Source organism: Procambarus clarkii, chromosome 10, assembly GCF_040958095.1.
Source record: "Procambarus clarkii isolate CNS0578487 chromosome 10, FALCON_Pclarkii_2.0, whole genome shotgun sequence".
Lineage (NCBI taxonomy): Eukaryota > Metazoa > Arthropoda > Malacostraca > Decapoda > Cambaridae > Procambarus > Procambarus clarkii.
Window position 1 is genome coordinate 9,439,773 of NC_091159.1, and position 15,002 is coordinate 9,454,774.

Sequence of the window (15,002 nt, forward strand, 5' to 3'; positions counted from 1 at the left end):
TGTATATTTCGTACCAGAAGGCTGAATTTGTCTTTCAAGTCTGTGTTTTAAGTCTTTTTCTGAAGTCTGTCTCTTCAGTGTTATTTAACTTTATTCTTACAGGTCAGATCCCCCACCCCCCTCCTTAAGTGTAGATGGTACAGATCCTCATGTGGGTTGACCAGTACCCGCTCCGTGTGGGCTGACCAGTACCCGCTCCGTGTGAGCTGACCGGTATCCGCTTCGTGTGAGCTGACCGGTATCCGCTTCGTGTGGGTTGACCGGTACCCGCTCCGTGTGGGCTGACCAATACCCGCTCCGTGTGGGCTGACCAGTACCCGCTCCGTGTGGGCTGACCAGTACCCGCTCCGTGTGGGCTGACCAGTACCCGCTCCGTGTGGGCTGACCGGTACCCGCTCCGTGTGGGCTGACCAGTACCCGCTCTGTGTGGGCTGACCGCTACCCGCTCCGTGTGGGCTGACCAGTACCCGCTCCGTGTGGGTTGACCAGTACCCGCTCCGTGTGGGCTGACCAGTACCCGCTCCGTGTGGGTTGACCAGTACCCGCTCCGTGTGGGCTGACCAGTACCCGCTCCGTGTGGGTTGACCAGTACCCGCTCCGTGTGGGTTGACCAGTACCTGCTCCGTGTGCGCTGACCAGTACCCGCTCCGTGTGGGTTGACCAGTACCCGCTCCGTGTGGGCTGACCAGTACCCGCTCCGTGTGGGTTGACCAGTACCTGCTCCGTGTGCGCTGACCAGTACCCGCTCCGTGTGGGTTGACCAGTACCCGCTCCGTGTGGGTTGACCAGTACCCGCTCCGTGTGGGTTGACCAGTACCTGCTCCGTGTGCGCTGACCAGTACCCGCTCCGTGTGGGTTGACCAGTACCCGCTCCGTGTGGGTTGACCAGTACCTGCTCCGTGTGCGCTGACCAGTACCCGCTCCGTGTGGGTTGACCAGTACCCGCTCCGTGTGCGCTGACCAGTACCCGCTCCGTGTGGGTTGACCAGTACCCGCTCCGTGTGGGTTGACCAGTACCTGCTCCGTGTGCGCTGACCAGTACCCGCTCCGTGTGGGTTGACCAGTACCCGCTCCGTGTGGGTTGACCAGTACCCGCTCCGTGTGGGTTGACCAGTACCCGCTCCGTGTGGGTTGACCAGTACCCGCTCCGTGTGCGCTGACCAGTACCCGCTCCGTGTGGGTTGACCAGTACCCGCTCCGTGTGGGTTGACCAGTACCCGCTCCGTGTGGGCTGACCAGTACCCGCTCCGTGTGGGCTGACCAGTACCCGCTCCGTGTGGGCTGACCAGTACCCGCTCCGTGTGGGTTGACCAGTACCCGCTCCGTGTGGGCTGACCGGTACCCGCTCAGGTGGGCAGTCCAATACAGTAGGAATTATGCAGTTTTAATTAAATACAGTGTACGACTTGAAGCCTCGCGGACGCAATCCCAGACTACCATCCTCTTCACTCTACGGCTGTTTGGGAAACTTTGTATGCGATCTCCGGAACTTTTTAGCTGATTGTGGTCCTTGTGTCGTAGCCTGCCTCCTCTCCCTCCCTCTCCCTCTTCCTCTCCCTCTCCCTCTCCCTCTCCCTCTCCCTCTCCCTCTCCCTCCCTGTCTGTCTGTCATTGTCCGGTATGGATTCAAACACCATTGAACGGAACTGAACCAAACTGGGAGCTTGCTATCCAGCAGGGCGAGAGGATGGAGGTCCATCCTCTAGCCCTGCTTGTCCACCTTCCATCCATCCCCGAAGGCAGTTCATGTTAATTTACGGTCTAGTAGCCCAAGTAGCCAAGAGGATTTTCTTCAAAAAAATGCATGAATATTATCGTTGTGAGCTTTATTAAGCCTGGGGCTACGTTTGGCGTTTTGGTTCTGTTATCAGTGTTTAAGGTAAATAGGTGAAGCATTTAGAAATGAACGCTTCCAACACAGTGCATTGAAGCACCTTTTAATAATGTTTTGAACGTTTTCAGATTAAAGAGCTTTTGGCGTGAGTTTCAGCTTTGGCTTTTCGGCTTTTCCTCAGCTTTCAGCTTTTCCCTTAGGCTATGCTCGCCTTGGCTGCGACCCCCACACACCCCCCACACCCCCTTTCCCACAAAAGTCCCGCTCCTCATTGATAGCCATTTATGTAACCAAAATAGTATTCTGTGAAATAAAATTATTGTATGTAACAACATAAGACTATAGGAAACTATGCAGAAGGCCTATTGGCCTTACAAGGCTGCTTTATCATCCCATAAGGAAAATAATGGATATTTTTGATAGTTTTCACAAAGTTAATAACTATTTGTTGCTTTGTTTTAAAGTAAATACAAATATTCAAAACTGATCAAAGAAAATAAACCACCAACTCATCATATATCTGTATATTCCTATATGTATATTTTATATTAATAGTTTCAAACTATACACAAATTATCATACATAATAATATCGTGGGATTGCTTGATTGTTTCAAGCGTAGGTTAGACATTAGCCTAGGTTATATATATATAACCTAGTTTATGTATAACCTCGGTTACATACTGTAGGTTATACATTAGCTTAGGTTATATAAATTGGGTGATATATATATATATATATATATATATATATATATATATTGGAAAGAATGTCAAATAATTATATATATATATATATATATATATATATATATATATATATATATATATATATATATATATATATATATGTCTATGCTTAAGGCACAACTCTTCTAAACACGAGAGTGAAGTATACAACTTTATATATATATATATATATATATATATATATATATATATATATATATATATATATCTGACCTGCGCTTGAAGCAATCAGGTGATCTGTGATAGTTGCGAAGCAGTTTATAATGATATCCTCCTAATAATGATGTCATTCAAATTTACAAACAAATGAAAACAAAGAAGTTCAATATGCAGCAGCAGTTCATTGTTCCAGGAACTGTCAGTGTTCAACTTTAGTGGCGTTGAGGCCCCCAGCTTGTACCAGCCAATAGTAAATGATTTCAGATATTCTGTTTTTGAAACAACGTGAAATATTGGCAGGTGTGATGAGGCCATGACAGCTGGTACAAGGACACCAACACTGACGCCATGACAGCTGGTACATGGACACCAACACTGAAGCCATGACAGCTGGTACAAGGACACCAACACTGAGGCCATGACAGCTGGTGCATGGACACCAACACTGAGGCCATGACAGCTGGTACAAGGACACCAACACTGAGGCCATGACAGCTGGTACAAGGACACCGACACTGAAGCCATGACAGCTGGTGCAAGGACACCAACACTGAGGCCATGACAGCTGGTACAAGGACACCGACACTGAAGCCATGACAGCTGGTGCCAGGACACCAACACTGAGGCCATGACAGCTGGTGCAAGGACACCAACACTGACGCCATGACAGCTGGTACATGGACACCAACACTGAGGCCATGACAGCTGGTACATGGACACCAACACTGAGGCCATGACAGCTGGTGCCAGGACACCAACACTGAGGCCATGACAGCTGGTACATGGACACCAACACTGAGGCCATGACAGCTGGTACAAGGACACCGACACTGAAGCCATGAAAGCTGGTGCCAGGACACCAACACTGAGGCCATGACAGCTGGTGCATGGACACCAACACTGAGGCCATGACAGCTGGTACAAGGACACCAACACTGAGGCCATGACAGCTGGTGCCAGGACATCAACACTGAAGCCATGACAGCTGGTGCAAGGACACCAACACTGACGCCATGACAGCTGGTACATGGACACCAACACTGAGGCCATGACAGCTGGTACATGGACACCAACACTGAGGCCATGACAGCTGGTGCCAGGACACCAACACTGAGGCCATGACAGCTGGTGCCAGGACATCAACACTGAAGCCATGACAGCTGGTGCAAGGACACCAACACTGAGGCCATGACAGCTGGTACATGGACACCAACACTGAGGCCATGACAGCTGGTACAAGGACACCGACACTGAAGCCATGAAAGCTGGTGCCAGGACACCAACACTGAGGCCATGACAGCTGGTGCCAGGACATCAACACTGAAGCCATGACAGCTGGTGCAAGGACACCAACACTGACGCCATGACAGCTGGTGCCATGGACACCAACACTGAGGCCATGACAGCTGGTACATGGACACCAACACTGAGGCCATGACAGCTGGTGCCAGGACACCAACACTGAGGCCATGACAGCTGGTGCCAGGACATCAACACTGAAGCCATGACAGCTGGTGCAAGGACACCAACACTGAGGCCATGACAGCTGGTACATGGACACCAACACTGAGGCCATGACAGCTGGTACATGGACACCAACACTGAGGCCATGACAGCTGGTGCCAGGACATCAACACTGAGGCCATGACAGCTGGTACATGGACACGTACCAGCTGTGGTTGTTGACATAACTTGCCGTTTAGGAGCATCTAGAGATGTTAAGGACCTGACTACCTTCTCTGGGGAGTTTATTTACCTCTGATGTTGACAAGTTGTTTGTTAGGCTAACAAACAACAAGGTTAGGTTTGTTATCGAAATCCCCTTGGCGAAGGACATCTTTCCAAGGATGCAACCCACGACAGTTGCCTTAATCCCGTGTAAGTATTAACTACTAGATGAAGAGAGGCATCAGTTGTTAGAAAAGTGCGCCCAAACGTCTCGTCCTCTCCGAGAATCGAACGCGATTCCTAGAATTAAACTCAAGATAATTACGAGGAGAGCGGTAAGCCAGTATAAAGTTTAAGGACAAGGAGCTAGGTTATGACGGGGGAAAGGAACAGTGCCCAACCACTTGGACCATCAGGAATCGAACGCCGACCTGCAAGAAGCGAGGCCGATAATTTACCGATCAGTCCAAGTGCATAGAATTCAACTGAGTCATTTGCAAAGTATTGACGTTAGGGAGGTAAATACCCATTGGTTAATATCATCCTATTTACCACATATCTGAGGACCACTCCCTCTAGTGGCTATGATGGTGATAGGAAGCCGGCGGCTTGTCATAGGTCCTCCAGTGTTACTGAGGATTTTTTTTCAACTGGATTATGAACTCAAGTAATGTCTTGGCATGTATGGCTTCAGCGGGTAGGCGGTTCCTTGGGTTTATAATCCTATGGGTGAAAAAGCGTCTCCCATTTCTGTTGTGCATGGTGGCTTCTTGAACTTGTGCTCCTTATGTACATAACAGGATATCATCAGCGGCGTATGCTACGCTGGCAGATACAAGAAATGTCTTTATGAATCGGAATAGAAATTATTCAGGATCTGCATGCCACGTACGTCAGACCACTTCTGCAATATGTTGCACCAGCGTGGAGTTGTAAAGTTGCCAAACAGAAATGGAAGCTGGGGAAAGTTGAGAGGCATGGCACCATACTAGTCCCAGAACAGAGAAGTATGAGTCACGTGATTCATTAAAGGAACTAAATTCTCACATCACTTGAAGAAGATTTAAAAAGAAAACTGTCAGGAGAGATATGATTACCACATACAAAATTCCCAGAGAAGAGAGAGCTGAAAAGGACAGATTATTCGGTATGAGTGATACACAAACAAGAGGACACAGGTGGGAACTACGTACCCAAATGAGACACAGAGACATTATACAGAATATTGGCAGTGACAGTAAAGAATATTGACAAGACAGTAAACAATGGAATACGTTGAGAAGCAAATTGGTGGTCGCAGAAGACAGCAGTTTTAAAATGCTGGTGTGATTGAGCCCTGTAGGCCCGCGAGGCTGTTTACTAGCACAGTGAAGGTTAGGAGGCCGGACCATACAGCTGAATTTCAACCACTTGACAAGTAAAATTAAGTGATCAGTTATGTGATAACATAAGCAAAACACAACCAAAACCACCACACCACCACAACCATTACACCACCACAACCATCACGCCACCACAACCATTACACAAACACAACCATCACGCCACCACAACCACCACACCACCACAACCACCACACCAACACAACCACCACAACCACCACACCAACACAACCACCACACCACCACAACCACCACAACCACCACAACCACCACACCAACACAACCACCACACCAACACAACCACCACACCAACACAACCACCACACCACCACACCACCACAACCACCACACCACAACAACCACCACACCACCACAACCATTACACCACCACAACCATTACACCACCACAACCATCACGCCACCACAACCATTACACCACCACAACCATCACGCCACCACAACCATCACGCCACCACAACCATTACACAAACACAACCATCACGCCACCACAACCATTACACCACCACAACCATCACGCCACCACAACCATTACACCACCACAACCATCACGCCACCACAACCATTACACAAACAACCATCACGCCACCACAACCATTACACTACCACAATCACCACAATCAACACAATCACCACACCACCACAACCACCACACCACCACAACCACCGTACCACCACAGCACAACATCCACCACACCACCACAGCCACCACACCACCACAACCACCATACCCACCACACCACCACACCAATACACCACCACAACCACCATACCCACCACACCACCACAACCACCACACCACCACACCACCACAACCACCACAACCACCACAACCACCACAACCACAACACCAACACAACCACCACACCACCACAACCACCACAACCACCACAACCACCACAACCACCACACCAACACAACCACCACACCAACACAACCACCACACCAACACAACCACCACACCACCACACCACCACAACCACCACACCACAACAACCACCACACCACCACAACCATTACACCACCACAACCATTACACCACCACAACCATCACGCCACCACAACCATTACACCACCACAACCATCACGCCACCACAACCATCACGCCACCACAACCATTACACAAACACAACCATCACGCCACCACAACCATTACACCACCACAACCATCACGCCACCACAACCATTACACCACCACAACCATCACGCCACCACAACCATTACACAAACAACCATCACGCCACCACAACCATTACACTACCACAATCACCACAATCAACACAATCACCACACCACCACAACCACCATACCACCACAACCACCGTACCACCACAGCACAACATCCACCACACCACCACAGCCACCACACCACCATACCCACCACACCACCACACCAATACACCACCACAACCACCATACCCACCACACCACCACAACCACCACACCACCACACCACCACAACCACCACAACCACCACAACCACCACAACCACCACACCACCACAACCACCACACCACCACAACCACCACACCACCACAACCACCACAACCACCACAACCACCACACCACCACACCACCACAACCACCACACCACCACAACCACCACAACCACCACAACCACCACACCACCACACCACCACAACCACCACACCACCACAACCACCACAACCACCACAACCACCACAACCACCACACCACCACAACCACCACACCACCACAACCACCACACCACCACAACCACCACACCACCACAACCACCACACCACCACAACCACCACACCACCACAACCACCACACCAACACAACCACCACACCACCACAACCACCACACCAACACAACCACCACACCACCACACCACCACAACCACCACACCACCACAACCACCACACCAACACAACCACCACACCACCACAACCACCACACCAACACAACCACCACACCACCACACCACCACAACCACCACACCACCACAACCACCACACCAACACAACCATCACACCACCACAACCACCACAACCACCACAACCACCACAACCACCACACCACCACAACCACCACACCACCACACCACCACAACCACCACACCACCACAACCACCACACCACCACAACCACCACACCACCACAACCACCACACCAACACAACCACCACACCACCACAACCACCACACCAACACAACCACCACACCACCACACCACCACAACCACCACACCACCACAACCACCACACCAACACAACCACCACACCACCACAACCACCACACCAACACAACCACCACACCACCACACCACCACAACCACCACACCACCACAACCACCACACCAACACAACCACCACACCACCACAACCACCACACCAACACAACCACCACACCACCACACCACCACAACCACCACACCACCACAACCATCACACCAACACAACCACCACACCACCACAACCACCACACCAACACAACCACCACACCACCACAACCACCACACCACCACAACCACCACACCACCACAACCACCACACCAACACAACCACCACACCACCACACCAACACAACCACCACACCACCACAACCACCACACCAACACAACCACCACACCACCACACCAACACAACCACCACACCACCACAACCACCACACCAAGTCATGTTAAACTGGACGCCTCACTCTCAGAGACATGCTGCTCAAATTATTGATTTTCGCGCTAAATCTCCTTGACACGTTTCCCACGCAGGACGAGTTAAAGCCACCGTCTTCTTGACCCGGACTGATGGGATGGAGGATGCTGGGATGGGGGATGCTGGGATGGGGAACTCTGGAATAGGGGATGCTAGGATGGGGATGCTGGTCTTATGAAGGTGTGGGTTGCTGCTGTGGCTGACTGAGAGACCAGAAGGCCCCAGGTGGGAGCCACGGTGGGTGTACATAGTCTCTGGCCGCCACTTGAAGGATCTCAACAGTGGATGTCAAGCGGACCAAGAAACTCCCACTTACAAGATTTGAATATCTAGAAAGACTGGATGCCAGTAGACTTGATGCACAGATGCGCAAGAGTGGAGTGTAAGGAGCGGGGCAGGTGGGGCGGCCAACCACAGGGAAACAGCAAAATCAATCAAGTACAGGCGATTGGAAGGTCAATTCCCCTTTGTTCCCATAGCGTCTGAGGACGCATGGTCCCTGGGGTAGAAGCGCCTTGGGATTCCTCAAAGAATTGGGTTCCAGGCTCATTGGCATCACCAGAGACCCAAAGGCTGCCAGTTTCCTGTTTCAGCGCCTCAGTGTGGCGATCCAGAGGGGAAACGCCTGCTGCATCCTCGGTTCCTATCCGGAAGCGAAGGAGCTCCAAGAGATCCATAACCTTTAAACCCTATTGCATTAACTAATGTACATCTTGTAAACTTTAAATATCTAATAAAGCACAACAAAACACAAAAGGAAAGAAGGTGGTAGGAGAAAAGCACACACAAACTGTATTGGAGGAGACCTAAACATTCCATCTAATGCATTATGTCTGATTTCCTCCGAGGCTAAGGGTCCCCCTTCTTCCAGCCAGAGGTGGTACTTCCTCCCTATTTAAAAAATAATATATATATATATATATATATATATATATATATATATATATATATATATATATATATATATATATATATATATATATATATATATAATACATATATCTCGTAAATCACTCACACACCCATTCATCCACTTACCCCGCCTCTTCGTCCTCTCATCCAATCGCTCTCCCAACCACTCATTCTCTAACATGTGCGCATATGTAATTATTCAAGTGTAACATCCCCAAACAAGTGATGTAGATGGCAAGTTTATCTTCCAGTACTGTGGAAACCTGTGTCATGTGCGGCGAGTGAGGCCGCTTGAGTCAGGTTTGGCTGCTAGGGGCTCCACGGGAGGCTACATGACACAAGTTGGGCCACTTGATACATGTTGGGCCACTTGATACATGTTGGGCCACTTGATACATGTTGGGCCACTTGATATGACATGTTGGGCCACTTGATATAACATGTTGGGCCACTTGATATAACATGTTGGGCCACTTGATACATGTTGGGCCACTTGATATGACATGTTGGGCCACTTCATATGATATGTTGGGCCACTTGATATGACATGTTGGGCCACTTGATACATGTTTGGCCGCTTGATATGACATGTTTGGCCGGCTGATGCAACGTGTTTGAACGCTTGACACGACATATTTGTCTGCTTGAGACATATTTGTCCCCCCTTGACACAAGTTTAGCTGCTTGACACGACATATTTGGCCGCTTGACACATGTTTGGCTGCTTGACATGTTTGGCCATGTGACTACACATATGTAGCATTTATTTGCGTTGCAAGCACATTTTCCTAAGATGTTAAACAGAGTGAAGATTACAGCGAAACCTTCCGCACTGGACTTTTCATAATATTATAATTTGATTGATAAATAAAGTTTTCAGAAATCAACACGAAACAGGTTTCCTTACTATGATGTATGGATAATTGGAACATCATTATATCAACAGTTAAATCATTGTAAATAGAATCCGATGCTTAAAGGCACCCAATATTATTTCCACGGGGTTCCTGTGTTATTTTACGCGCCTGTGTGAAGTTTATACATTATGTCATATGCAGAATATTTACATACTTTGAAGGCTAGCACAGTTTTGGGCCAAGCACAGTTTTGAGCCAAGCACAGTTTTGGGCCAAGCACAGTTTTGGGCCAAGCACAGTTTTGGGCCAAGCACAGTTTTGGGCCAAGCACAGTTTTGGGCCAAGCACAGTTTTGGGCCAAGCACAGTTTTGGGCCAAGCACACTTTTGGGCCAAGCATAGTTTTGGGCCAAGCACAGTTTTGAGCCAAGCACAGTTTTGAGACAAGCACACTTTTGGGCCAAGCACAGTTTTGAGCCAAGGACAGTTTTGAGCCAAGCACAGTTTTGAGACAAGCACACTTTTGGGCCAAGCACAGTTTTGGGCCAAGCACAGTTTTCAGCCAAGCACTGGTGGATCCATCCCTCACTACGCCGTAATATAGCATATAGTCACACAAAAAGGTCACAATAAACTTATGTAAAGGTCATGTATGCTACAAAATGAATTTTTACAGTAATTTCAACTTCACGTTAATATTAAAAGCTTTATAATGTGTTTTAACACTTATATTCTTTTCCAGGTTGGTAAAAATGTTATCTACCCTAACTTGGGCCAATTTGTGGAAGGCCAAAGCTCTCGAAGGGAGATCTCATACTACCAGTGGGTGACATTCTTCCTGCTGATCGAGGCGCTAGTCATCTACCTCCCACGGCAGATCTGGCACCAGCTCACCCATAGTCAGTGTCTCCCCTTCGATTTCACCAACCTTCGACGTCGCGAAGACTGGGAGGACAAAAAGAATTTCCTGGTTTGGCATATGAAACAGACGAGGGGCAACCACGAGTACTGGCTGTGGCAATATCTGCTGACCGAACTCTTGGCGATTGCCCTGCTCGCTTCCTTCTTCATTCTCACTGATGTGTTCCTGGGAGGCGACTTCTACAACTACGGGCTGGACTGGGTCAACTTCATGCACAATGCAACTAACACTACCATCTCTCCCATGACAGCACGTTTCCCGCGTCTGACTGTGTGCAAGCTACAGTACCACAGTCGTGGAGGCACTATCAACAGTTACTACCCACTCTGTCTCCTTCCCATCAACTGTTTTAATGATAAGATCTTCCTGTTCCTGTATTTCTGGTACTGCATGTTGTTTGGGCTGTCACTGCTGCGGGGGCTCTACATGCTGGTGCTCGTCACCTGCAAACCGGCTCGGCGGTTGCGTCTCAAGTTCAGCGCTAAGCTGGTGCCCGAAGATACTTTGGACCGGTTCATTAATGCTCACAATCTCAGCGACTGGTTTGTGCTGTGCAATCTCGCACCCACCATGGACCCTGTACTCATCGCTGAACTTGTCACTCAGCTCGTGTACGAGGTGCAAGGAGGAGAAAGTTCCGACTCCAAACCGTCCCGCCTCGGAAAGCAAGAAAAATCGCTTCAGTCTGTAAATTACATATGAGATTCAGCGCCGCGCGCTTCCCCACACTCGCATTCACACTGCCTTCCCAATGGCCACCCCAGCTACGGATTCCGTGCAAGTCCGAACCCGTACGGCCAGTATCATAACCGCTACCCACCCGTTCACGGGTACGGCACCGCCTATTCCAACGGCCACTGCGAGGGGCTGTAAGTGTGGTTGGTTCCTGCCTGGCCTCTGTGAGGTCCTCCACCCGTCAGACCTGGGCCACGGCAGTGCACAGGGCTCGGCCCAGCCCCCTGCGTCACCTGGACGCCTGGGGCTGCAGAACCGCACGCAGGGGAAGGCGCCGCGCTACTCTCATACCGCCGCACTACCACGTTGGGGCCCGCTGTCCACCATACACCTGGTGTACTCTTCAAGCCCAGCCTGGGATGGTGGGCTGCGGCGCTCCGCCAAAGTAACAGAATAAGCAACAGTAACAGCAACAGAGCAGAACAAGAGCGTGGTCGAGCCCTGAAGTTCGCCATGAGACCTGCCACCACAACGCAGAAGAACGGTGGACGACCTTTGCACCTGGTTCGCCCATCGACGACTACACACCAGGGCTTTGCAACACCGGCACTCTGCGTCTCCAACATGGGGACCTCTCGGTGATAAATATCGTTGAAATTTGAATCTGTTTGTTATGTTACTGGCATGAGTTTATCGGAAGTATTCACACAGAGATCTTGGTCACTGCTGCACTGGTTGCAAACTTGCAATCAGCCAACGGCTCTTGTTAAGTCACTTTTTTTTCATATAGTGAATCTAATCTTTAAAGGACTGTTTGTGTGTATTTTATAAGCTCGTAGATCTTTTGTTTTGCTTACTTGTCTAAGCTGTGTAGCTGACTGGTGATATTACAAGACAATGTTTTCTGTATATGAAAGAGTTTTATCAGTATTTAAAGTATTCTTCAGTATTATGAATGAGAACATATACTAAGATAAAGTAGTATATTATATATATATATATATATATATATATATATATATATATATATATATATATATATATATATATATATATATATATATATATATATATATATATGTATGTATATATATATGTGTATATATATATACATATAAAGTTTTGCTATTTGTTTTGCGTGTGGCCTGTCATAGTGCTTCTTGTTCAGTAAACTCAAAAACAGAAACACAGTGGAATACGCTGGTTCTTACTGGGTGAGGCGGGCACGGTGACCTCGCCCGGCAACAGTGCACATGTGGGCGACCAGACACGTGGCGCCCCCACCCTCCCCTCACGCCCGCCCCCCACCCGCCACCGTCACATCCACTACCCTCAGAACTCTTGTCAAACAAGACTAAAACACTCGTCAGACTCATAGCACGAACTCTTCAGTCCTCTCATGGACGTATCACACAGACAAACCTGCAGGAATTATGTGTTAAAATATATATTGTGAGCATCTTGAAAGGCTATATACATAAATATATAAGTGTTAATGTGGATGTTGGATGGGTGGTGAGGGCTTACCTGTGACGAGGCTTGGCGCATGCGTGTTAGTTGCCCACTGCGGGCTTCCTGGATTTTGGGCGGGTTTTTTTATTTTTTATTTTTTGATTGATCACTCACGCCCCCAGCCCTGATAGCGAGAGACTCTGCCACGTATCACACAGCGCGATCAATATTGAATATCGTGAATGGATCTGTGCGGTTATAAATTTAAACATAAGTTGACGTTCCCGCAAAGTTCCGAATATAATACTAGCATATTCCTTCCCCCCCCCCCCCCTCCCCCCAACCCCCTCCTCTCCCTACTACTAATTTCTAAGACATCGACATGATGGCCATTCTCTTCTCGTTGAAGCTGTACGCAGTCCGGAGTGGACGTGAAGGTAGTAGTACTGTAATTAACCTTTACAGGTGTGTGACCTCTTTCCACTGCCCCTCCGACCTACCCCCCTCCTTCCCACCCATGACCTCACACCAGTTTAGGTTACATGACCCTTATGTTTACTAGTCAGCCGGGGCGGCAGGCAAGTAACACGTGTTTACACTTGTATAAAACACATTGTTTTCTCACATTCTTTATGGAGATTATATAAAAAAAATACAAGATTTTTCTATTGTTTTGTTGTGATGTGCATATTTCATATGTACCGGTGTCTTTTTTCCAGCTAGGTGAAATCGAATTTTACTAGATCATATTTATGTTGTCTGTTCAATATGATGTTTATATATCCTCACACCAGAATGTTATTAGTTTTAGCTTCTTAATGGAACTGCGCATTAATTCTCTATAAGTAAAGAAAGTTACAGTAGGGAGTTGCTTGATAACACTTGCTTAGTTGATCTGTAGCCACTCTCGGTGTAGAACTCTCCATGACAAATCTCTCTCTTCTCTCTCTCTCTCTCTCTCTCTCTCTCTCTCTCTCTCTCTCTCTCTCTCTCTCTCTCTCTCTCTCTCTCTCTCTCTCTCTCTCTCTCTCTCTCTCTTCTCTCTCTCTCTCTCTCTCTCTCTCTCTCTCTCTCTCTCTCTCTCTCTCTCTCTCTCTCTCTCTCTCTCTCTCTCTCTCTCTCTCTCTCTCTCTCTCTCTCTCTCTCTCTTCTCTCTTTCTCTCTTTCTCTCTCTCTCTCTCTCTCTTTCTCTCTTTCTCTCTCTCTCTCTCTCTCTCTCTCGCTACATTTATGATCCTCCTTGACCATATATGTGAACCGCTCCAGTGTTTTGACTTTACGGCAAGAGCAGGTACAATGTGTAATCTTGAAACAACGGATCATTCTATAGTGTATGTTCGATAGATCTATAGATCATTCTATATTGCAGGACACAACCTTGTGCAGACTCATTATGATGCTATGATCCCAGATGCTGTTGGTGTAAAATAAAATATGTACATTAGTCTAATAAGCTCTTGGCACTGGAGTAGTTTGGATGTGTGGTCGTTAAGTCCCACCAGCAGACGCAGACTCTGGCCCCTGTAGTTGTGGTCAAGCGGTCTAGGACTTCCCCCTTTGTTGTATATGTAGAATGGGACCTTTTTGTATTCATGCTGCCAAGATGTGTATCTAAAGAACCTGGTGCCACTATTGTTAATAGTTCTTTCATTATACACAATGATCACATGATCAACTATGTTTCACTGTAAGTTGATAATC

General features: G+C 48.2%; 1 protein-coding gene across 3 annotated transcripts in view; it reads left to right on the forward strand.

Moving 5' to 3' along the window:
• Nucleotides 1–12,849, forward strand: part of LOC123747206 (innexin inx2) — a 37,756-nt gene extending 24,907 nt beyond the window's left edge. For all 3 annotated transcript variants that reach the window (XM_069321562.1, XM_069321561.1, XM_069321563.1), the window contains exon 3: nt 10,995–12,849. In XM_069321562.1, coding sequence (XP_069177663.1) covers nt 10,995–11,876 — 882 coding nt within the window. In that variant the 3' untranslated portion in view covers nt 11,877–12,849. The remainder of the gene's footprint in view (nt 1–10,994) is intronic.
• Nucleotides 12,850–15,002: the final 2,153 nt, after the last annotated feature.